This window comes from Peromyscus leucopus, chromosome 8b, assembly GCF_004664715.2.
Source record: "Peromyscus leucopus breed LL Stock chromosome 8b, UCI_PerLeu_2.1, whole genome shotgun sequence".
Lineage (NCBI taxonomy): Eukaryota > Metazoa > Chordata > Mammalia > Rodentia > Cricetidae > Peromyscus > Peromyscus leucopus.
Window position 1 is genome coordinate 98,096,146 of NC_051086.1, and position 25,376 is coordinate 98,121,521.

Sequence of the window (25,376 nt, forward strand, 5' to 3'; positions counted from 1 at the left end):
TCAAGACGAAAATGCAGAGGAAGAAGACGGGGCAAGTTCTAACGGCCACAGTGTGTTCTTTCTTTAAAGCTTAGCTTTAGCTTTCTGTGTATAGGTGTTTTGCCTGCATGTATGTCTGTACATCATGTGCACACAATGCCTGTGGAAGCCAGAGGGTGTCAGGTCCCCTGGAACTGAATAACAGATGGTTGTGAGCCACCACAGGGTGCTGGGAATGAAACTCAGCTGCTCTAGAAGGGCAGCCATGGCTTATAACCACGGAACCAGCTCTCCAGTCTGTTTGCTGTCTTTGGAAAAATAATACTTTACGACAAGTATGGTGGGGCAAAACTTTAATCCCAGCATTCCAGAGACAGAAGCAGGCAGATCTTTTTGAGTTTGAGGTCACCCTGGTCTACATAGTGAGTTCCAGCCAGGGCTATATAATGAGACCCCATAATAAATAAGGACATAATATTTTTTATTAATTCTTTGAGAATTTCATCTAAAGTAGTTTGATCATCTTCACCCTACTCCTCTTAACTCCTCCCAGACCTGCCTCCACCTGCCTAATCCCCACCCCAACCTCATTTCCTTGTCTGTTGTTGAAGTTGGTTTGGGGTTTTTGGTTGGTTTGGTTTGGTTTGGTTTGGTTTGTTGAGACGGGGGTCTCTTCTCTATAGTTCTGGCCATCCTGGAACTTTAGTTAAGTGTGTCTAGGCAAAGGAATGGCTAAGCTGTGGTCTATGTGCTGCCAAAGAAAGTGTGCACATGCTAATTTAACGGCATGCTTGCCTCTGTGTGGAGGAGGAGCCTGGCCTTGGTCACAGTGGACCTGCTGGCCACCTCCCACCTCACTAACTTGGGATGCCACTCTAGGGTCAATGGAAAGCCAAGAAAGAGCTTGAAGCACACCGCAGCAGCATCTAACCTGTTTCAAAAAGATCCTGAGCTGAGAGGTAGAAGATAGATATGTGGAGATGGCACAGTTGTGAAGACAAGCCAGAAGAGCAGGCATGTGGTTCCATGGGACGGTGAAGAGTCACACAGAGGACTAGCTAGCAGACCGAGAACAGCAGAAAGCATCACAGACATCTGCCCACCCTCAGGCTTGAAAACTCCAAGGAGTGTCCTCCTAGAGGGAAGGTTTCATACTGGGGGTTTGGAAACAGAGATGGGTCTGCTCTAGTGATTTGTTTTGTTTGTGGGGCTTTACCTGGGTTTTTGTCTCATTGGTTCTTTATTTTGGGTTTTGCCTTCTGAGATGAGGGTCTTGTTTTGCAGCCCAGGCTGTCACTAAATTCAGTGACCTTCCTCCCTCAACCTCCTAAATAGTGACCTTAGAGGTGTGTGCCCACACGCCTGGCTCCAGCTATGCTGAAGGGGCCCTTTCACCCTCAGAAGATGGCCACCTCAGAGCAGAGACATGATAAGCAGTTGCTTACTGTGGAGCACTATAGGGAAGCCTGGATGGAGAAAGGTATCAGGTGACAGGGAGGCCACTATACTGCCTATGCCCCGCCCCCCTTGAGCACCCTCCTAGAGATCTGTTCTGGAAGCCTAAGACTGCTGGCTGACTAAGGCAGGGAAGATGACTAGGAGGATGGCCACCCACCTCGCTCCACTTCCAGCCGGCGCTGCCGCTCTCGTTCCTGATCTGCCTGCACGGCCTTCATGTGCTGTAACACCTGCAGGAGAGAAGAGGCTCTGAGCTACGCAGACAGCAGTCTTCACAGCTCACGTCTGTTCAGGACTCAGGAGACTGTTCTGGGCTGGAGAGATGGCTCAGAGGTTAAGAGCACTGGATGCTTTTCCAGAGGTCCTGAGTTCAATTCCCAGCAACCACATGGTGGCTCACAACCATCTGTAATGAGATCTGGCGCCCTCTTAGCAGACATACATGCAGACAGGATACTGTGTACATAATAAATAAATCTTTGAAAAAAAAAAAAAGAGAGAGACTGTTCATTTCAGAATCCTAGACCCGAAGGTGGGACAGAGCCAATGGAGATAATCCTATCTTTGTATCTTAAATCCTTCATTGCAGAAGAGTCACATGAGTCCAGTTCATAAATAAGACTGTCAGAAAAAAGCTTCCGGTAAAACACAACAACAACTAGAATCTATGAAAAGTCCTGTCACTTACATGACCCTCACAGTTCACATAATTCATCCAGTGGCTCCCTGTTGTCCCCAGGGAGACAGTATTCCTTCACCATGTTCTCCTGACCCCTCTCCTTTGGCTAACACAGGCCCTTAGCCTGTTCCTGTTCACACACTGTGATTCCCTCTGGTTTCTTGTTGGTTTGGGTTTCTTGAGATAAAGTAATGAGCAGTAAGTCTCCCAGGCTAGCCCTGCACTTGTGGCAGTCCTGACAGGCATGAGCCAGCACACCACCAGCAAGCCACCGGCAGGAACTGTTTTGTTCCCAGGCTAGGTGTGACTGTGAAGGCCCTAGACCCACCTGACTGACTGCCTGGCTTTCTATTACAAAAGGAAGAAAATCCAGACGGACTGATGTGCCCAGGGCACACAGCACAAAGTAGCACAGCTGAGATCCGAGCACTGACCTGCTGAGCAGAAGACAGCTCAAGAAAAAGGCCCAAACACTGCCCACTGTAATCAGTACCCAGGGCCCCAAATTCCCAGGTTCAACTCATGGATGACGACCTCTAACTGAAAGAGTCGCACATGTTCTCACTGTGGACACAGAGGAGGAGCCAAAATCCTTTTCTCATTTCTATTTATTTGTTTTTGTAGAGCTTCTACATATTAAACACATGCTCTACTACTGAGCTACCCACCCCCTTCAGTCCTATAATTTCTTTTTCTCAAGACAGGGTTTCTCTGTGTAGCCCTGGCTATCCTAGAACTAGCTCTATAGATCAGGCGGCCTTGAACTCACAAATATTCACCTGCCTCTGCAGTGCTGGGATTACAGGTCTGCCCCACCACCTGGCTTTTGTTTTTGTTTTATTTTGTTAGTCCTGTAATTTTAGAAGCTGGTGTTCCATGGGTGTAACTCAGAGGTCCTGGCAATCTAAACTCTATCATACTGTGTGATCTCAGCAAGTTTTCTGATCTGGAAGCCAAAGGTAACATATGCTTCTCTGGCCTACTGTGGTAACTTGCTCTGGCCACTCAGCATTCTGCAGCACGATGGGCACTCAATAAACACTGCTGCTAATCACGTCATTTTTACTGCATGAATAAAGAGGACAAGGAAAACTTGAACTAAAGTAACACAGGAGAAGGACCCTCGTGACAGATCTGAGTACTCCAGCATAACTCAGTTCTTGGAAACCTCAAGCTCACATACACTCATCCCAAGAGGGGTTCCACAGCCGGCCTGCAGAACCCTCTCCCTCAGCCTGGTTTGAAGCCACAAACTGCTAACCTAGGACTTGGACCTACCAGCACCTCCCAAGGGAATCCAATTTATGCAAATGGCTACCCAATAAGGAACTGCAGGCACTGGAGGCTGGGCGACCACGATGGTGACGAGAGCCCAAGAGTCCAAAGCTCCGGTCCCACTCCAAACTGGATACTAACTAAGCAAGTGTGTGGCTGGCTCTGACGTCCATTCTTACCCTGGCTCAAGGTCCCGTCAGAAACGATCTGAAAACACAGGCAGCTCAGAAATGAAAGAGACTCCCCTAAAGGAAGTTCCTAGGGGCAGATGCTGTTCTAGAAACTTCCGACCTTCTTCTGACTCCCCAAGCCACTCCTCTAAAGCACCTGAAGGGGCTGCAGCCCGGGGCAGCCATGCCAGTCCTGCCAAGGACCGTGGCTTTAGTTACCATCCACAATGCACTGCGCTACCTGGAGCATGTCTGGAAGAAATGTGTGAGCAGAGGGGCCTCCACACTAAATGCAAACTACTTCTATGGTCATAAGCTATGAAATATCAATGGGTGTCAATCAGACTGGCTTCAAACACACTACATAGCCAAGAATGAGTTTGAATTTCTGATCTTCCTGCCTCATCACAAGCGCTGGGATTATGGCCTTACACCACCATACTCTGTTTTATGCTGTCCTAGAGATCTCAGACTCAGAGCTTCATGCACACTAGACAAGCACCCTACCACAGTCCCCTCTGGATGATCAATTCCATACCATCTGACATTATCTGCTGCATGGAGAGATGAATGGTGCATGTACACTGAGATTTCACAGGTCAGAAAAAAGGGAAACAGCCACTTCCCAGGTCATAAAGACTGTAAGACACACGTGTAAAGCATGTAGGGCAGAGAAGTAGTGGCCATTATGAGTCTCCAGAAAAGAGATTGTTCATTAACACCAAGTTTTCACAACAGGATTCACGGACCATGTGAGCCTTGGCTTCCTATGTTGCCTTGCCTGGTTATGTTACCTTTTAGCTTGGTTTCTTGTAACAATGATGGTGACATTATATAAACCCTGAGTAGATGGGGGTGGGGCTGGAGGGGGGGAAGGCCATTGCTTTTGAGGCTCACAGGAGACCCCTCCCATACATTTAGCTTATATTAACTGAAATACAGCTAAGTCTATCTTGTTCCCACAGCACTCAGACATAGTAAGCCATTTGGTGCTCAGCTGAAGTGGTGTTCCACTGCCAGAGTGGGCATTATTGAGAGCACAGTGCTGCTCTCAATGAGCAAGGTAAGGGATCATCAAGGAAACTGGGCACCGGGAAGGTCTGTCTTGCACAAATGTCTCTGGTTCCTCACTCTCTTGTCAGGACATGAGCTATAAACTTCTACACCTTAAGCCCCTTTTCAAAAGATCTAAAGCCGGGCATGGTGGCGCACACCTTTAATCCCAGCACTCAGGAGGCAGAGGCAGGCGCATCTCTGAGGTCAAGGCCAGCGTGGGTGCTGGAAGTCAAACCTGAGTGTTCTGCAAGAAGAGCATGTGCTCTCTACCGCTCAGCCATCTCCGTCCTCCCTCCTCCCTCTTAACCCTTTCAAAGGTTTATAACTGTGTGAGGGGAGGGGGAGGTGTGCATGTGGAGGCGAGAGGCCAACTCAGGAGTCAGTTCTTTCCCTCCATCACTGGGTCCTGGGGATGGGACTCAGGTCATCGGACTCGACACTGAGTGCCTTTACCCATCGGCCCACCTTGCTGGCCTTCAATCCTAACTTCTTTATTGGCCAAATTGCTGCCTCAGAAAAGTCATAGCTTTAACCCTACTAAAGCCAGGGCACAGGACTCTGTCCTAGTAAAACACTGCTGAAGCTGAGAGATGGTTTAGGTAGTGGAAAGGCTGCCCTGTAAGCACGTGGACCTGGGTTTGACCCCCAGCACTCAGTGAGAACACCGGGCTTGGTGGCACACACCTGTAATCCCAGTGCACCGAGGTGGGAACAAGAGGGTCTCTGCATCTCACTGGACAGCCAATCTCGCCTAATGAGTCAAGGACAGCCTCTTTCTCAAGATGTGAACAGCATTCCTGAGGATGTAACCAATGTCATCCTCCGGCCGCCACACACAAATGCATAGATTTAAAACCTAGTAAATAAAGAGGCTGGCGAGATGACTCAGCAGTTAAGACTCCTGCAGAGGAGCTGGGTTCAGCATCTAATTCAGGCAGCTTACAACTGGTTTTAAGTCCAAAAAAACACCTTTTGCTGGCTCTTCCAGCACCAGGGCTGCATGTGGTGCATATACATGCAGGCAAAACACATATACACATAAAACAAAAATAAACTCTTAAAAAAAAAAAAGATAACATTTAAAAACTAAGCTAATAACTAAAGCAACTGTCAACACAATGCCAGACTGGAGCCGAATAGTTTCTGAAGAAACAAAGTATGCAGTGGAGAAGATGGCCCCACTACTTGTAAATTAATACACCAGGGCTCAGCAGTTAGGAGCTTCTGCTGCTCTTGCAGGAGCTGGGTTCAGTTCCCAGCATCCATATCAGGCAGCTCACAAGTGCTTGTAACTCCGGGTCCAACGCCCTCTTACATGGCCTATGTGAGCACCTGCAAGTATATGGTACACATAAACTCATGCAGGCACATACCTAAAGTTTTTGAAATAATAATAAACACTAAGTAACTGCAGCAACGCAGACTCTCCCTGGCAGACTCATCTCACTGAGCCCTGGTGCTTTAATGACATGGAGCTGCTGGTACCCCGGGAGGATAAACAAGAGGAGGGAGAGGCAAGTCCCGGGGGAATGGGACCGAGCCCCCCGGGAGTCACACCTACCTTGTTTGCACACTGCTTACACTGCTTCTCATCCAAGCAATCTCCTGCCACCTTGGCCAGGACAGGATCCAGGGGGTTGTCTTTCAGATCCAGCCACTTCAGGTTCTACAGAGACAGGAAGAGGCTGGCTAAGCCTGAGTTCACACAAACTCCCTCAAAGTGGAACAAAAGGAGCTAGAAGAAAACTCTATGTTCCACTAAGAGAACAGCCAGCTGAGGCAGGGCCAACCAGGTGGCATTTCTGGTCCCCTCTTCTGCTCAGGGTCATGCTCCCATAGGTCCTGAGCCCTTGACCACACTTGGCTGGGCAATCCTGGTGCATATTACCTTGAGCTGAGCAAAGCTGACAGGCAGGGTGACCAGCCTGTTGTTGAGGAGATCCAAATGCTGAAGGTTGACCAGGCGACCAAAGTCTGCGGGCAGCTGCTGCAGTTTGTTCTTGCTGAGGTCCAGCTTCACCAGATGTGTGAGGCCACAGAAATCCGACTAGGACCCAAAGAAAGAAGACTTAGGCCCAGGGCTCACACACTTTGGTATAAAGGTGTAGGAACTAGCAAGTCAAGAGTATCTCTGTGTAAATCCCAACGTCTGCCAGCTCCTTCTCTTCAGATGACAGTGGAAAGACCACATACTATTACAGTAATTACCTAGACAAGCTTGGAAGACAGCATAGCACAAAATCTGCATTAGAAATGCATATAACCCACTCAGGAGGCAGAGGCAGGAGGATCTCTGTGAGTCTGAGGCCAGTCTGGTCTACAGAGTGAGATCCAGGACAGCCAAGGCTGTTACACACAAAAGTTGTCTGGAAACATTTTCATCTTGTCGAATGAGCTCATCTTCCACCCTGCTGCTGGAGTGACACAGGGCCTTTCCTGTCCCCCCCATGGTGCCCTTCTTCATCTTTCATTAGATTTCTCACTGCACATGGTCGTATTCACTTGTCCTCCCAGGTACGCGGGAGGCTGGTACAGTTGGAGCCAGCCTGGGCAGAATAACAAAACCTCATCTCAAACAACAAATGGGACTACGGGATAGCTCAGTGGTGGAGTGCTTGCCCAGCATATGCAAAGCCCAAAGTTCAATTCCTAGCACCACACACACAGAAATGTCATAGCTTATCCATGAGGCCCTGGGTTCAATTCCCTCCCCCAATATCCTTCCAAAAGAAAAGAAACATACATATACCTGTTTTTATAAAAACGGCCAGTACTTGAATACTAAGTCTTAGTCTCTGTTTTTGTGACACCTAGCACAGTACTTTGTATAGGTGCTCAGTGAGTGTCAGGATAAGTAACTAAATGCCTAGAACCTGCCCCCTACTCAGGCTCATTCTTAGCACAGAAAAAAAAAATCCCTGACATTAACCTTTGCTAAGCATCCGTGTGACAGTGACAATCCATCTCAGCTAATGAGGCCTGTCCATGCTCTGTGGGGACTCATCCACACCAGTGGGCACATGCTGAACACGAGAGAAAAGTTCTTAGGACAGACGACAGAACAGACTCATTGACGAGGACTTAAGGGGTGCTGGGTGACTATGGGGCGCAGTGGATAGCAGCTGTGAAGCTGCAAGGAGCTGCTACCCTTCTTTAATTAGATACACAATACTTCCTGGAATAGAAACCATTTTAATGAGCTGTGGGAAGAAGATGCTGTTGACAACAGGAGAAGCCCCAGAGAACTCTGAGAGGGCTGGCCTAATGAGCCAATGTAGAAACTGCTAACTTCTCAACCCCTCCCCTGAGACTTGAGCCAACAAGAGGCTACCCTGGAATCCGGCAAGGCATGACTGGCCATGGTACAGGGTGCAAGAGGCAACACTGACAGCGAGGGACAGCCTGATGACAAAGGAGCACTGCTAGAGGAGGGTGGCCTTGCTCAGGAGAGGAGAGGCTGAAGGAATCCAGAGCCCACATGGGTGAAGTAGCAGCTGGGTGTTATTACACCGGTAATCCCAGCATTCAGGAGTCTGAGGCCATCCTGAGGTACACAGAGAAACCCTGTCTCCAGAAAAAAGAGAACCGGAAGAAGTTCTCCAAGAAAAATCAAAGCAAGAGGAATGACGGGGGAAGAGTGGGAAGCATGCATATGAGCAGGATACAATTATTTATGTTTAAAATGTTATGATGACACATTGTTTTCTATGCAAAAAAAGGGGGGAAATTCCAAAAGCATCAAAAGGACTTGATATACATTGGGTATGTATGCAAGACATGACAAGAAAAGCAAATCTCAAGTAACTAGTCCCACCAAACCACAGTCTTTCTTGTTCCTCCTCAAACAATGTGTGGCCCCAGCGTGGGAACTCAGGCCTGAAGTCCCAGCTCTTGGGAAGCAAACAGGAGAAGACTGCTCGGGTTTGAAGTCAGGCTGGGCCACACAGTGTCTCTAGTCTCAAAACAAAAACAAACCCCAAAACAAGCCAGGCACAGTGGCACACACCTACAGTCCCAACATGCAGGAGGTGGAAGCAGCAAGGTCAGGGGTTTCAAGGCCAGCCTGGGCTACCTAAGACAAGACAAAACAGGATGCAAGGGACAAGGGCTCACTTTTCCACAGAATACAGAGCAAACAGACACAGTGGTCTCCAGCTCCTTTATGCAAGAGAGGTAAACTACTTTTGTCAAGACTAAAATAAAGCAGTAAAAAGATGAGCCCAGCAAGTGACTCGGCAGCATCCTGCTGACTTCATCTTTCTATGCCCTGCCGCGTCTGCTGTTCTAAAGAATGTACTTCTGAGACAAACCACCCTCTTCCACCGGTCCCCACCAATACCCTCAGATTTAGCTGGATCCTGTCCGCAGACGTACCCTGAAATTGTACTTTATGCCACCCTTCACCCCCAGCAACATGAAGAACGTTCAGGGCTCCAAGACTCACTGATATTTGCCAGTCTTACCGGAAGAGAGCTCAGTTTATTGCAGGACAGATCCAATACGGTGGCCTTTGGGAGTGCAGCCTAGAAAAAGATGAGAAAAACATGTCAAACTAACAACTGGAATGATTCAGTGACATCTGCTAATGAAGCATTTTCCAGAGAATGTTCCCACAATTACAAAGGCCTTAAAAAAAATATAGGGGTGGGGGCAGGGTGGCAATGCCTGTAATCCCAGTGTTCAGAAGGCAAGAGGATGTCAAGTCAAAGACTACCCTCGGCATCATAGTGAGACCCTGAGGAGGGAAAGGCATGAAAGTATAATGTTCTTGGGGATAAGAAGGAAAATGCCAGTCAACTAAGACCTAGGGAAGACCGCAAGAGGAGGGGTCTGACCATAGAATGTCAAAGTTCGGAAAACTGATCCTTAAAAACCCCCAGGGCGCTCAAAAAGTCTTCTCTAATGCCCTGTTATTAGGTTTCAGGGCAGGAACTGGGTCTAATAAAGCTCTACAGTTTGACTTACACATTCATTCAGTCATCAACCCACCAACATGTATGGGTACTGAGTGCCTTCTCTGAGGAGGGCTCCGGCTAGGGAACACCAGAGTGGGAGCAGGGCCCTCACAGCCTGCCTCTACTTTCCAATGGTGTCCAGGACTAGAGAGGCTCTGCAAAACTGACCCTTTCTTCAAGTGCTATAATGACCACATGCCTGGAGGATGTGGTTTCTGGTCCTAGGGCCAGGCTCAAACAAGTCTGGCCGTCTTCCTAGAGTGGGAAAGGAGTCCAACATTCAGTTAAGGATCCTAGGCCAACCTGAACCGTCCAAATGACCACCTAAGAAAAACTTCTGGATATCACAGAGTGGAAAACATCAGCTCTATCTATTGACATTTGCTACCTTCCAAGTATTTGACATTATGATTTTAATACTTATAAATGTATGAGATGGGAGCCGTTAACACCATTTTGTAAACGAAGAAATCTAGACATAAAGGTTGGTTGGTTAACTTGCCAAGGACATTCAGTTATTGAGCAATGGAGCTGGGATATGAACTGGGCACGCCATTCAAACCACCATACTACACAGCCACAGTGGAGGAACGACTAGGCCAAATGACAAGGGCAAATGCGGTCCCTTAACGGCAATAAAGAAAGTGTAGGTCATCCAAACTGAGGACAACATGGGACGTTAGGGCTAGGGAGCACGGAGCTGGAAACCCACAGAGGGAGGATATAGCTCCATACTGGCAACAAACTAGGTGTGGATGTCCCCGGGACCTTAGACTTCGGAACAGGGGTGGGGGTGCATGAGGGTGGAGGGTAAAGCGCGATTCCCGACAGTTTCAGAGCAGCTGGGATGAGACCTTGCCAGTCTTTCCGAGTGATTTCACTTTCTTCGAGGAGGGCAGCCTCCAGGCTGCGACAGCCAGCTGGGATTGCAGGCTTCTTAGAAAAGCTGGGTTCGGCGCCACACCCAGGTCTATCTGAAGGCCTACTTCCCGGGACCAGGTCATTCATTCATCCTCGAACACATCCAGCCACCGCTCTCGCGGGTTCCCACTTTAAGGCCCAGCAGGAAGCTGGACGTTGTGAGAGCTTCCAAAACGAGGGTAAATTCACTCCTGGCCTCTAAAGAGCCCAGGGGGTCGGGTAGGTAGAGCGTCCCTATCTTCTGGAACTGTGCCAAAGTGACACGTGTACATCGCACTAAGAACACTGGGGCCGACCGCAGCCTCCCCGGAGACCTAGTTTTTAAAAGATCGGGAAACTGAGGCTTGGGAGAAGGGCCTGCCCGCGAGGGGCCGGCGTCAGGAGTATAGGTGGGCTCCCGGGACTCGTGGGGTCGTACTGACCAGCTCCTTGACGGGGACCTCATTCAGGTCGCTGAGGCTCAGGTCCAGCTCATTGCCGTCCAGCTTGTCGCGGAGGTTCCCGCCCTTGCTACCGGCCTTGGTCATGATGACGCCGGCGAAGCGGGTCCCTGCTCCCGGGTTCCGACGGGCAGGAGAGAGGGCTGAGCAGCCGCTCGCGGGCTCGGCGGATTGGCACCCAACGGACCACGACTGCGCCTTAAGCCGCCGCCGCCGCCGCCGCTGCGAGGCCTCCGCCGCCCGTCCGCTCGCCCGCCGCACTCCCAGCCCAGGGCCCTGCTCCCACCGGTGCCGCCGCGACGACGACCACTTCCGTGTCCACGTCACCTTCCGCGACCACTGAGAAGGGCTGGGCCAGAGCGGCCCTAGCGTGCGCCGGCGCGCCCTCTGCCGCTCAGGCTGCTGTACTGCAGCTGCGGGGCGCCGCCTCCACCCGGAGGCGTTGAGTTGCTAGACGTGGCAGTCCAGGGGCGGCTGAAACAGAGACCAGAGACTGGGCGTTAGAGGAGCTGGGTTTGCATCCAAATTTATGAGATCATCCCTTTCCTCTGGGTTAAGAGCCAAATCTGAGTGTGTCCTCCAAAACTTCTAGTATTCTACTAAATTTGGTTTCTATAAACTTCCTCTCCTCACTGCTTGAGCCTTTAGCCCCATCTCTGTTCAGTCCCTCGGACCCATATAGTAGAAAGAGAGAACGGACTCCCCGGAGCTCCATCCTGACCTCCATCCGTTTGCCATGGCATGCACATGTGTATGTACACACACATAATAGATAAATATATAATTAAAAACCAAAAAGCAAGCTCCGGTTGGATGAATGAAGTACTTTTACCATGTGTGTGGCGTCTGCGCATGCAATGCATGCTCACATGTGTGGAGCTTACATGCTCACGTGTGCATGTGTGGAGGCCCAAGGTTGACATTGGTTATTTTTCTTGATCACTCACCCAATATACCGAAGGAGGGTCTCTCACAGAACTCAGAGTTCTCAGGACAGCTAGTCTGGCTAGGCAGCTTGCTCCAGAGGTTTCCTGGCTCCGCTTCCTACATTCTAGGATCAGAAGCTGGAAGCGTACCCACCTGATTTTATGTTGGTTTCTGGGGGAATCCAAGCTTTGGTCCTCATGCTTATGTGGCAAATGCCTTCTGCTGACTCGTCTCCTGAGCCCACTTTGTTCATCTTGAACTTGAAATTTTAAACTTACCCCAGGAAGGGGGTGGGGGGCGCGGCGGCGCAGGGGTTAGGCTGGCAAAGTACTTACCTAGCATTGCATGAAGCCCTGGGTTGGATTCTCAGCACGACATAAGCCAAACATGCTGTAATATGCTCTGTAATCCCAGCCCTTGGGAAATGGAAGCAGGAGGATCCAAAGTTCAAGATTATCCTCCTCAACATTGGGAATTTGAGGCCAGCCTGGGATACCAGGGCCAGTGAGATGATGCCTCAGTGGGTTGGGGTGCTCCTGCTCAACCCAATAACCTGAGTTTCATCTCTGGATCCCACATGGTAGAGAAAAAGAACTGACTGCCCCAAGTGTTGCGGAATCTTTTTGTACACTGTGAAGATGCGTCACTCTGATTGGCTTAATAAAAACTGAACGGCCAATAGTTAGGCAGGATTTCCAGGCACAGAGGACACTGGGAAGAAGGGTGAAGACACCAGAGACTCACAGTGAGCAGGAAAGCAGGCTGGGCAGTACTTATGTGAGGTAAATGAGCCTCAGAGCAGCACATAGATGAATAGAAATGGGTTAATTTATGTTATAGGAGTTAACTAAAAACAAACCTAAGCTATTGGCCAAGCTTTTATAATAAATAATAAGTCTCTGTGTTGTGTTTGGGAGCTGGCAGACAGACAGAGAAAGACTAGCTATACCCAAGTTGTCCTCTGGCCTCCACATACATGCCATGGCAAAGCATGGCACACACGTAGACACACAGATAAATAAATACATGTAATAAAAATTTAAAACATGTTATAATAAAAATAAAAAATAAAACTTCCCTTGGGGAATCTAAGGAGGATTAACAGAAGTCTGTGCAAGTCCATATTCATTTAACAAAACCTTGATGTTGCACACCCCCTCCCATCCCGAGCAAGATGGTGTGCTCAGCACCTGGGAAGCTGAAAAGGACAACGAGGTAAATATAAATTAGCATCATTATTTTCATGATGGACATGAGGAGATGAGAGCATTCGTGGAGATCCTGTGCCTAGCTCCTGGAGGAAAATCGTCTATCCTCAGCCACACAGATGGACTCTTGCATCCTTTCATCTCAGCCTATTTTTCTCCTACCCCAAAGGAGCTGACAGTCCACACAAATAATAGTTTCTGTTTCATATACAGAAACTGCCATTTAGGGGTCCATCTCTCTCCATACTCCCATATGTATTGGAGCTAGGAGGTGTTCCAATAAAATATGATATGCCAGGGCTGGAGAGATGGCTCAGAAGTTAAGAGCACTGGCTGCTCTTCCAGAGGACCCAGGTTCAATTCCCAGCACCCACATGGCAGCCCACAACTGTCTGTACCTCCAATTCCAGGGGATCTGACACCCTTACACAAAATATATACAGGTAAAACATCAGTGTACATTAAATAAATAAATAAATAAATAAATAAATAAATAAATAAATAAAACCATGGTATGCTATTTTCTAAGGTTGTCTGGGTCAAATTTTTGTTATTGATTAAGGATACACTTAGGAGTCCAGGAGAATGGAAGGGGAGTTCTCCAGAATGACCTGCAATGGAGAGGAAAGGATAATGGAAAACTACTGAGAAGATTCCAAGGATAGCTCCCTTTGGATGTCTCCAACTTTAGCCTTGGATAGGCATCGTGATGTCTCTTTCTACTCCCACTTTGTCTTTGAACAGAGTCCCTCCATAGTCTATGTCCTCTTTCCAGGTGGAGTGTTCCTGGGTGTAGAGGGTGGCTTTTAGACACTCTCTAATTAGAGAGCCTGGCCTCCTTCCAATGGGCGCCTTGTGAAAGGCACTGACGCATGTGCTGTCTTTCTGCTTGAATGAGAACCGAGGGAGAAGTGGTGGCTGCGGCTGGGAGCGATGCCTCATCACCAGCATTCCAAGAGCAGAGTCCTGGCAGGCCACATGCCCAATCAAGTAAGTCGAGGAAGCGGCATGGTGTAATAGAGCCTTCTTACTCAGAGTCTGGGTAGGAAATGGGAAAAGCTCAATCCATAAAATATTTCATATGCAGGGCTGGAGAGATGGCTCAGCAGTTAAGAGCACAGACTGCTCTCCCAGAAGACCTGGGTTCAATTCCCAGCACCCACAGGGCAGCTCACAGCTGTCTGTAACTCCAGTTCCAGGGACCCAACACCCTCACACAGACATACATGCAGGCAAAACATCAATGCACATAAAATATAAATACATTTAAAAATATTTCATATGCTCAATTCAATCTGAAGGAGAATCTCTGTAACTAGAAAAGGATTTTATCAGCTTATGTTACAAAAAGAGACAGAGACATTAAATATTTGAATGTAGGTAATGTTCTAGTCTGGGGAACCATGTCCTTGGAATATAGCAATGAAATATCTGAAAAAGTTGTGAGAAGCCAATCTATCAAGAGGAGGGTAGAAATCATTCATGATGGCCGTGCAGTGACCTAGCAGATGGGTGGATTTATCTATTTCTTTCTTTTTTCTTGCTTTTTTTTTTCATGACAGGGTTTCTCTGTGTAACCCTGGCTGTCCTGAAATTCACTCTGTAGACCAGGCTGGCCTCGAACTCAGAGATCCACCTGCCTCTGCCTCTGGAGTGCTGGGACTAAAGCAGTGTGCCACCACTGCCTGGCTCTTTATCTTTTTAATTGCTTACTTACTCATGCATACAAGCATAGTAATTACTCAACAAAATCTAAAAGCACAGAAATAAGTCTTTCTTCATCTCCTGGAGCTCAGATTGATCTTGAGGACGACCCTGAACTTCTGAATTTCCAGCCTCCAACACCCAAGTGCTAAGGTTACAGGTATGTTCCATTACAGCTGGTTTTATGTGGTGTTCAATTGAATCCAGGGCTTCCTGCATGCCAGGCAAGCACTCCACTGATTGACCCCATCTCTGGCCTAGTCTTAGTTTTTGAATTTCAAGAATAAAAGGACCTAGCAGGACCATCTCTCCAGATGAAGGAGTCCTCCGAGCTTCGCTTGGTCAGCTCCTGTAAGACTATGAGAATCTGCAACCCAGATCAAGGAAAAAGTGAGAGGAAAGGGGCAGGGGGATGGGGGAGGGAGGGAAAAAAGAGGGAGGGAAAATACCTTAAAAATCCAAGTGGCAACTAAGTCTTGTTCTTCCCTAGAAAGCAGAAACAACATTGGAACAGGCACCAGAGTCTACTTTGTTACATTTCACTTGAGTCAAAGAATGTGTCTGGTTAGTTCTGAGTTTGTCCCAAGTCCAGCAAGGAAGATACCTGTAACCCTCTTCCTACCCTGCATTACCTTCTCCATCCTGGCAGGATGGCCACCCCCCTTCTCTTGGAACTGGGCCCTGACATCTCTTGTCCCATTTGCCTTTGCCTCTGTACCCTTACCTAACATCATGGGCCAGGAAAAAGAGACTACAGAGAGAAATTTGTGTCTGTTAGACAGAAGAGAATTCAATTACCTCCAGGATGGCTCACCAAATGTTCCTGGTGGCCTCTAGGCTTATGCTTCCAGGTTCTTGGCTTCTTCAAAGACCTGAAGAAACACACACACACACACACACACACACACACACACACACACACACACACGACAAAGCAGTGAGGATTTTTTTTTTTTTTTTTTTTTGAGACAGGTTCCTCTGTGTAGCCTTGGCTGTCCTGGAACTCGCTCTGTAGACCAGGCTGGCCTCAAACTCATAGAGATCCACCTGCCTCTGCCTCTGGAGTGCTGGGATCAGAGGTGTGCATCCACACCCAGCTGAGGATATTTTTCAGAAGCAAAGTTCTCTTCCAGACAGCAGTAGTCTCTGCGTGAGAGGACTGCTCCAGACGTGCTTTGGTGGGTCCATGAGCAGAGCAAGTTAGCTTGTTAGAGGCAGAACACAGGCAACTTTTGGTTTTGATAGACAGGTTTAGATTACATAAGCCTTCATTATGTGATCTCACGATGCATCTAATTTGAATCCTATCATGCCTGATTATATACAGGCATAAGATGGTAAATAAGGGATCATCCACAAATTTAAGAAGACAGGTTGCCTTACTGTGAATGCATTCAAAACCAGTCTAGGTTGGATTGGTCTCTTTCCCTTAGGATGTGTTTGGCCATACACACATACAACAGGAAATACTAAGGGTTATTAGGAAGCTATAAACTGGAGTAACCCAATTGCTTTGTTTGGAGAAGAGCATGCATTCAGCTAGAGGAAGGTGGGATCCCAGGTTGCTAAATGCATTATTGGGAAAGAGATGTGTATGTGTAGTCTATCTTAGTCACTGTTCTGCTGCTGTAAAGAGACACCATGACCAAGGCAACTCTTATAAAAGGAAGCATTTAATTGGGGGATCATTTATAGTTTCAGGGGTTTAGTCCAGTATCATCATCATGGCCCGGAGCAAGGCAACATGTAGGCAGGTGCTGGAGCAGTAGCTGAGAGCTACATCCTGATCCATAGGAGAGAGAAAGGGAGGGAGAGAGAGAGAGAGAGAGAGAGAGAGAGAGAGAGAGAGAGAGAGAGAGAAACCTAGGCCTGGCATGGGCTTTTGAAAGTTCAAAGCCCACCCCCACCCCTCCCGTGACACCCTTCCTCCAATAAGGCCACACCCCCTAATTCTTCTAATCCTTTCAAATAGTGCCATTCCCTGGTGACGAAGCATGAATATATGAGCTTCTGGGGGCCATTCATAGTCAAACCACCACACAGTTCAAGCCAGTTAGGGTTCCAAGTCACTAAGCACCAGGCACGGTGGGGCCTGACCTCAATCCCAGTACTGAGGAGGAAGAGACAGGAGGATAAGTAGTTCAAGCTTATCTTGGGCTGCACGGTAAGTTTGAAACCAGCCTCTGTGCAAATGTGTAGAGTGTGTGTGTGCGTACCGTCATGTGATCCTGTGATACTCAGGGCTGGTGAGGTGCTCAGCAGGCAGAGGCACAGCCTGATGACCCGAGTGTGAGCCCAGGAACACTGGCAAAGGAGACAGCTGGTTCCACAAAGATGTCCTCTGGTCTCCACAAGCACACCACGGCATGCCCCCATCACACACATACACACCTACATGCACACACACAGTCACCCCCCACAGAAACACACATGCTCACATACATGCACATACACACACTCACCCCCCACAGGCACACACATGCTCACATACATGCACACACACCAAGCATACCTACATGCACACACACATACACACTCACCCCCCCACAGGCACACACATGCTCACATACATGCACACACACACACCAAGCACACTTACATGCACACACACACACTCACCCCCCACAGGCACACACATGCTCACATACATGCACACACACCAAGCACACTTACATGCACACACACACACACACACACTCACCCCACACAGGCACACACATGCTCACATACATGCACACACACACCAAGCACACCTACACACACACACACACACACACACACACACACTCACCCCACACAGGCACACACATGCTCACATACATGCACACACACACCAAGCACACCTACACACACACACACACACACACACACACACACACACACACACACACACGCGCAGAGTTTAGGTATAGAAACCAGGACCTTTCTAGGCAAGCACCACACCACTGAACCACACTCCTCATCCTCTATTGTTACTTTTTCACTCTATCTTCCCAATGTTATCTGAGTGTCACAGGAAAGGGGATTCAAGGAGTTCACACCAGCCCGCTGAGGAGGAAGTGCCCGGGGGAGAGATGAAATCAGGAGAGGCTCCTCGGAGGAGGTGGCAGAGAGGTGTATGAGTTGGGTTTTGAGAACTGTGTCTGATTGAAACCTTCAGAGAATCAACCCAGAGAATCAGGAAGCAGAGACAGACAGACGGCAGGTGTTTGCTTCAAAAAGGGTTGTTTTTAATCCCTTAAGACTGGAAACAGGCAGTGTGGGAGACAGTAAGCCTATCATGTCTTGACAGCCTTTCTCTCGGGAACAAAAGACTGGCCCTGTGCTGAACTCCCTGCCCCAAACCAAATGTCATCTTGTACACTCCTGTATGTTCCAGATTGTTTGGGAAAACACAAGTCCCAGCAGCCCTTGAGAAAGCTGTTGTATAGCAGTTTCCAGATTAAAACCTTCCATTTCGCCTGAGCTACCAAGTGAGTCCCAGGAAAGGCGCAAAGCTACACAGAGAAACCCTGTCTCGAAAAACAAACAAACAAACAAACAAAAAACCCTTCCATGTCACAGGAAATCATGTTAAGACACAGAATGTTCTAAGGAGAAGTAGAACATCCCATCCTTCAGGGAAGCCCTTTATGTTCAAAAAGTAAACAACTCCATAGCTTCAGGAGGTCTCTGAAGCTGACCAGATTCAGTAGGTCCCTCCCTCCCTCCCCAAGGGTATATAAGCAGGAACGGTGGCCAGGAGATGCTCTCAGACAAGCTCAGCTGCCTAGAAGCAGAGACCAGCTGAGCAGCCTGGAAGAGTAGAGACCAGGCCAGCAGCTGGACAGCATCTCAGACCAACTGAACTACCTGGAACGAACTCTCCTCCTACCTGTTGAGCTGCCTGCAGGCTGTGCAGTGTGCTCCTCTGGGTTTTCAGCTTCTGTGAGCTGTCACCCACAGCAGAGGGGTGGGGGTGGGGGTGGGGGTGAGGTGTCTTGGGATGCAGCTGTCCTTTGACTCATTTCCGCTCCTTGAACCAACCCTTCACCTGGGATTCTGTAAGGAACAGCAATAGAACTCGTGGCTCACCAAGTTGGACTTTGGTGGCATCTGTATTTTGGTCTGTCATTGGTTGGCTATCTGGAGCAAAGAGATGTTTGTTCATGGCTCCCCCTGAATAGTGCCACACCTTAGCAGTCAAAGATCAGGGTGGGCTAGGACACAGATTGTTGTAGAATATTATTTTAAGGTGTGTTACTTTTGTTTCAGTTGCATGTGTTTAACTCTGTGAAGCTGTGTTACTTTGCTTGCCTAAAACACCTGATGGTCTAATAAAGAACTAAATGGCCATTAGCAAGGCAGGAGAAAGGATAGGTGGGGCTGCCAGGCAGAGAGAATAAATAGAGGGAGAAATCTGGAAGGAGAGAAGGAGCCAGATAAGGAGGAGGGCTCTAGGGGCCAGCCACCCGGCTACACAGAAAGCCACAAAGTAAGAGTAAGATTTACAGAAGTAAGAGAATGGGAAGTTCAGAGGCAAAAGATGAGATGAGATAATTTAAGGTAAGGAAAGCTGCCAAGAAACAAGCCAAGTTAAGACCATTCATTTATAAATAATAATAAGCCTCCATGTGTGATTTATTTGGGAGCCGGGGGGCAGACCCCCAAAAGAGCAAAAACAAATAGCAACGACAGATGTGTCCCCCGAACCCTGGGACTTGAAGCCAGTACTACACTAAGCTTTAAGGTCAACTTGATACGTCAGTGCACTTCCCCAGGTTTCTATTTATTCTGTAAATTGGCTGCAATAAGAATTTGAATTTTTCGTTTTGTTTTGTTTTTCGAGACAGGGTTTCCCTGTGTAGCTTTGTGCCTTTCCTGGATCTCGCTCTGTAGACCAGGCTGGCTTTGAACTCACAAAGATCCGCCTGCCTCTGCCTCCCGAGTGCTGGGATTAAAGGCGCCACCACTGCCCAGCTTTGAATGTTTTTTTTTAAAATATTTATTATGTTGTTTATTTATTATGTTTACAGTGTTCTGCTTGCATGTATTCCTGCAAGCCAGAAGAGGGCACCAGATCTCATTACAGATGGCTGTGAGCCACCATGTGGTTGCTGGGAATTGAACTCAGGACCTCTGGAAGAACAGTCAGTGCTCTTAACCTCTGAGCCATCTCTCCAGCCCTGAATGTTTTTCAAGAGTCATTCATCAGTGTGTATCAAATTTGAATGACTTTAGATTATATTATTAGACTTATTTTTAAAATTACTGTGTGAGTTGCCGGTTTGAATTTCATAAAGACTAATCAATCATTAAAAGGAGTTGGAGAGATGGCTCAGTGGTTAAGAGCACTGACTGCTTTTGCCAAGGACCTGGGTTCAATTCCTAGAGCCTACATGGCAGCTCAGAACTGTCTATAACTCCAATTCCAAGTATCCAACACTATCACAGAAACACACATGCAGACAAAACACCAATGCACATACAAATAAATTAATTGATATTTAAAAAACATGTAAAGGAAGCTGGGTATGGGGACAGTTGGCAGGCAGATATATATTGAGCTCAAAGCCAATCTGGGTTACATGAGACTCTGTCTCAAAATTAAAAAAAAAAAAAAACAAACAAAAAACCCCACATAGTTAGACCCTGTTTCAAAAAACCAAAATTATAGTAATAAAATTAATTAAAGATCTTGAGATACAGATCTTGTAATACCTTTAATTACATGGAGGACCGCTATATATAAAGTGTCTTTCTAAGAAAGGCCAAGGGAAACTAGATATGGAAAATCGAAATGGAAAAAGCAGCCGTTAGAGTGATGTGACCACACACCAAAGGGTATTTGGGCCCTCACACACTGATGACTCAAGGAACTGGCTCAGCATGGAGCATCTCACAGCCATGCCCAACCTTTGACCTTGTGTTGTGATACACAAATCTCTTAGCTATCTTGGCATGCATATGGCTCATGGGCCAAATGTTGGACACATTTCTAAGAAACCAGTGCATTGCAAACACCTTGACATTAGTTCCATTAAACTTACTTTAGACTCTGGTCTCCAGAACACACATCCCCCCTGCCCCCACTCATTTATTTATGTATTTAAGTATTTATTTATTGTGTGTGTGTGTGTGTGTGTGTGTGTGTGTGTTGAGGTAGGGTCTTGTAGGCAAGCTTTTCTGTCTCGCCAGCCAGTTTTCAAATAACCACATAGAGACTTATTATTAATTATAAATGCTCAGCTGATTGTTAGGTTTGTCTCCAGCCAGCTCTTACAATTTAATTGTAACCCATTTTAACCCATTTCTATTCATCTATATGCTGTCCTAAGGCTCATTTACCTCATCTATGAACTTCCCATGTTTCTTCTTCTGTGGCTGGCTCAAGACTCTTCAGACTCCACCCTTCTTCCTAGCATTCTCTCTGCCCTGAAAATCTAACCTAGCTTTTGGCCAATCAGCTTTTTTTTTTTTTTTTTTTTTTTTTGTGGGACGGGGAGGTTTCGAGACAGGGTTGTCCTGGAACTCACTCTGTAGACCAGGCTGGCCTCAAACTCACTGAGATCCACCTGCATCTGCCTCCCAAGTGCTGGGATTAAAGGCGTGCGCCACCACTGCCTGACCAATCAGCTTTTTATTAACAGTGAGATCAACATATCCTCAGTTTAGCAAAAGGGTCTTGCTATTAGCTCAGGGTCCTCTAACTTGTTATGTAGTCCATCTGGTCTCAAACCTCAAACTCACAATCCTCCTGCCTCAGACAGCCCAGTTCTGTAATTAATGGTGTATGCACCACCCCCAGTTTAAGGCATTAAATGTGTGTAATTTGTTACAGTAGCAACAGGGGATAAGCATACTGCTTATTCCTCAGAATTCAGCTCAGTCCTTCTGCAACCTTCTGCCCTGGTAGGTCACTAATTCCTGTTCACTTTCACTCAGCACACACCACACCACAGCACACAGCCCTAGGGTTTGAGCCTCCTGCTAACATCAACATCAAGCTCCTTAAAAGTAAACACCCTGTCTCCTTCTTATCTCCACATCCAGGACCCAGAAACTTGCCCAGAACCATAAATTTTCTGTGGAATGACCGATGAACTAATGGAAGATGGATTCGGTCGTCAGTTTTTACTCAAGACCTCACAGTTGACCTTAGCTCTTGACTTTGACCCAAGGAAAGATAAAAATTACATCATCCAAACAAAGAGGTTTGTTTTTTCTCTTTACAAAATCAAGGCTTTCACAACATGTGGCCCATGTGGGAACTGAGTTTTTCAGGTTGGGGCTATAGAGAAAAAGAAAGCAGTGATCTCTTCCAAGCCCATCGGCGTGGGTCTGCCGTCTCCAGTGAGCTGTGACCAAATCAGTTTTCCTCCAGGCAGCAAGACAGATCAAGTTCCTTGTTTTCACTTTCTCTTTGAAAATGAGAAACATCTCTTTTTAGAATGCTTATCTGACTTTCTGTTGTTGTTAGTGGCTTATGGGACTTTTTGGTCTTGGTGACAGGGTGGACCTCTTTGGCCTGATTAACAGAATAAAAGCATTCCGTTCTAAGTCTCCTGAATTTCCTTGGAGGTTAAAGCACTCCCTCCTGCAGCTTCCTCTCACTTCCTTCCCTCTGCTGGGGATAGAAGTCAAGGTGCACACACGCTGGACCACTGGTGCACACTTGCTAGTCCGGTGCACACACTAGACTGGTGCACACACGCTAGGCCAGTGGGTTACCATGAACAAGAACACTTCTGTTCTCAGGGTCTTTTGTTGTTGTTGTTGTTGATTTTTGTTTTTGTTTGTTTGTTTGATGAGAGCTTGGTTTGTAGTCCAGGCTAGCCTCAAACTCTTTACTGTCTGCCTCAGCCCCCTTAATCCTGGGATTATAGGCCTGCATCAACAGGATGGTTCTCGGTGTTTTTCTGTGGCCACCTGATCAAACATCAGTCCATGTTACAGCCAGCTGGCATTATTAAGGAGAAAGCTTCCCTCCGGCCTGTTAATAAAAACTTTTTCTTAGGTTACAGTTAAGTGGAGATTTGTAGCTCAGTAGTAGGGCACTAGCCAAGTGAGTGTATGGCCCTGAATTCCATTTGCAGCGTGCACACACACACACACACACACCCTGTTTACTGTTAGAAAATAAAACACAAAAAAGTTATTACATTGTGTGTGTACTCAAGCCACAGGGCATGTGTGGAGGGGAGAGGACAGTTTACCAAAGTTGACTCTCTCTTTCTACCTTGAGGGTTTCAAGGATCTAACTCAGGCCATCAGACTTGGCAGGAATTGCCTCTATCCACTGAGTCTTCTCACTGGCCCAACTCCTACCTCCCCCGCCTTTTATTAGGGGGGATTTCCAGACAGGGTTTCTCTGTGTAGCCCTGACTGTACTGGAACTCACTCTAGACTAGGCTGATCTCAAAACTCAGAGATTCATTTGCCTCTGCCTTCCCAGGGCTGGGATTAAAGATGTGCGCCACCATCCTGCCCCCCTCCCCCTCGTGTTTTTAGAATGCTAGGGACTAAACCAAAGGCACCCAGCCTACTAGGCCAGTGCTCTACCCCTGAGCTATATAGCTCTTGCCCTCATTTTAAAGCTATGATCTCCTTCCTATTCTGGTCGGCCTTGAACTTGTTCTGCAGCCCAGGTAACCTTGAACTCATGGTCCTCCCTATCCTTGCAGAAAGATTAAGGGTTCAAGATTATCAACTACACTTCAAGTTTGAGGCCAGCCTGGGCTACACGAGACTCTTGTTTCCTGCAAAAATAAACTTAAAAAGCTGATCCGTGTTATACTGTAGCAGCCTTGTCAAACATCAGTCCCTGGCTTTTGAGGTAAGACTTTACACTGTTCTGAATTATTCCACATTGTATAAACCAGTAGTTTTTCATTTTACGGCAGCATATGACTCCATTTTGAAGATGTCCACTCTTCCCCCGAGTGTACACTAAATGAGACCATCTGTCTGGTATCACTCACGAGGTGTAGATGGATAAATGACATTCCTAGAGATAGAAAGAGTGACACCCTATAAATTTATTGGGGATAAATTGTGATTGTGGGGACATAAAAACATATTAAAATCATATCAAGAGGGTCTGGAGAGATGTCTCAGTGCACTGACTGCTAAAAGCACTGATTGCTCTTTCTGAGGACCCAAGTTTGATTCCCTGCATCCACAAGGTGGCTCACAATCATCTGTAACTCCAGTTCCAAGGGGGTCTGATGCCCTCTTCTGGCCTCCTTGAGCAAAATATGAAATACATATGAAAACACAAAATGCACACACAAAATTGACGGCCAGAGAACTCCTCACTATCCCAGGGGCTTCAACTCTCTCAGTCCCCACTGTTGAGACAGTCTACTCTGCTTCCTTCTGCCAATCTTCCTGTTCACCTGGGTTAACCTGTATCCATCTATCTATCTGGACCAGGTCTTACCCTGTGCACCTAAGCCTTCATGGTCCCACACCTCCTTTCTGAAGCTGGACTCAATTCTGTAGCTCTGCTCAGATCTATGGCCCAGTAGCAGCCTGATCCTCACCTCCACCAGCATCCCCAGCTGCCCCTCTGCCGGGGCTCATTATCTTGTCAAAATAGAGAGTCTCCTTGTGTTCTGATCAGCTTCCAAGCTGTGGCTTCTTAAGATCTTTGATAATCCTTGAGTTTTGCTACAGCCTCTTTTTTTTTTTTTTTTTTTTTTTGGTTTTTTTGTTTGTTTTTATTTTTTCAAGACAGTGTTTCTCTGTGTAGTTTTGGTGCCTGTCCTAGATCTCGTTCTGTAGACCAGGCTGGCCTCAAACTCACAGAAATCTGCCTGGTTCTGCCTCTCCAGTGCTGGGATCAAAGGCGTGCACCACTGCCGCCCTGTCTTTGCTATGACCTCTTAACTCTTTATAGCCATTCTGTAATATATATATTACCGTGTGATGTGTATTTATGATCTGAAAGTCAATATTAGTAATTAAGAGTGAAATGAGGAGATGGGCAATGGTAATGCATGCCTTTAATCCCAGCACTAGGGAGGCAAAGGCAGGCGGATCTTTGAGTTCAAGGTCAGCCTGGTCTATAGAATGAGTTTCAGAACAGCCAAGGACTACATAGTCTTTTTTTGAGTCCCTGTCTCAAAAAACAAACAAACAAATCAAAAGATTAAAACAAGGGCTGGAGATGTGACAAAAAGCATTTGCCGTGAAAGCACCAAGACCTGAGTTCAGATCTCCTGCACACAGGTAAAAGTCAGTCAGGTGCAATAGTGCTTGGGGGACGAGACAGGAAGATCCCTGGAGTTTGTTGGCACTCAGTCTTGCTGAGTCAGAACGCTCCAGGTTCAGTGTGAGAGCCCATCAAAGAATAAGGTGGGAGTGCCACGGAGAGACAGCTCAGTGGTTAAAAGCACTTGTTGCTCTTTGTAGAGGACCTGAGTTTGGTTTCCAGCACCATCCGTAACTCCTGTTCCAGGAGATCTGACACCCTCTTCTGGCCTCCTTGGGAACCAGGCACGTACATGGTGCACAGATATACATGTAGCCAGACATCCATACACATAAAATAATAAAATAAATTAAAGTGATACTTTATAACTTTTTGAAAGATTAAATAGCTTGTCGTGGTTGCTCTTGGT

General features: G+C 47.3%; 1 protein-coding gene across 1 annotated transcript in view; it reads right to left on the bottom strand.

Annotated features, from left to right (window-relative positions):
- The window catches only part of Lrrc59 (leucine rich repeat containing 59), a 16,140-nt gene extending 4,888 nt beyond the window's left edge, over positions 1–11,252 (bottom strand). Inside the window, exons 1-5 of the mRNA XM_028868973.2 lie at positions 10,916–11,252; positions 9,081–9,140; positions 6,506–6,664; positions 6,179–6,283; positions 1,595–1,667 (exon numbers count right to left, since the gene is read on the bottom strand). Coding sequence (XP_028724806.1) covers positions 1,595–1,667; positions 6,179–6,283; positions 6,506–6,664; positions 9,081–9,140; positions 10,916–11,020 — 502 coding nt within the window. The 5' untranslated portion in view covers positions 11,021–11,252. The remainder of the gene's footprint in view (positions 1–1,594; positions 1,668–6,178; positions 6,284–6,505; positions 6,665–9,080; positions 9,141–10,915) is intronic.
- Positions 11,253–25,376: the final 14,124 nt, after the last annotated feature.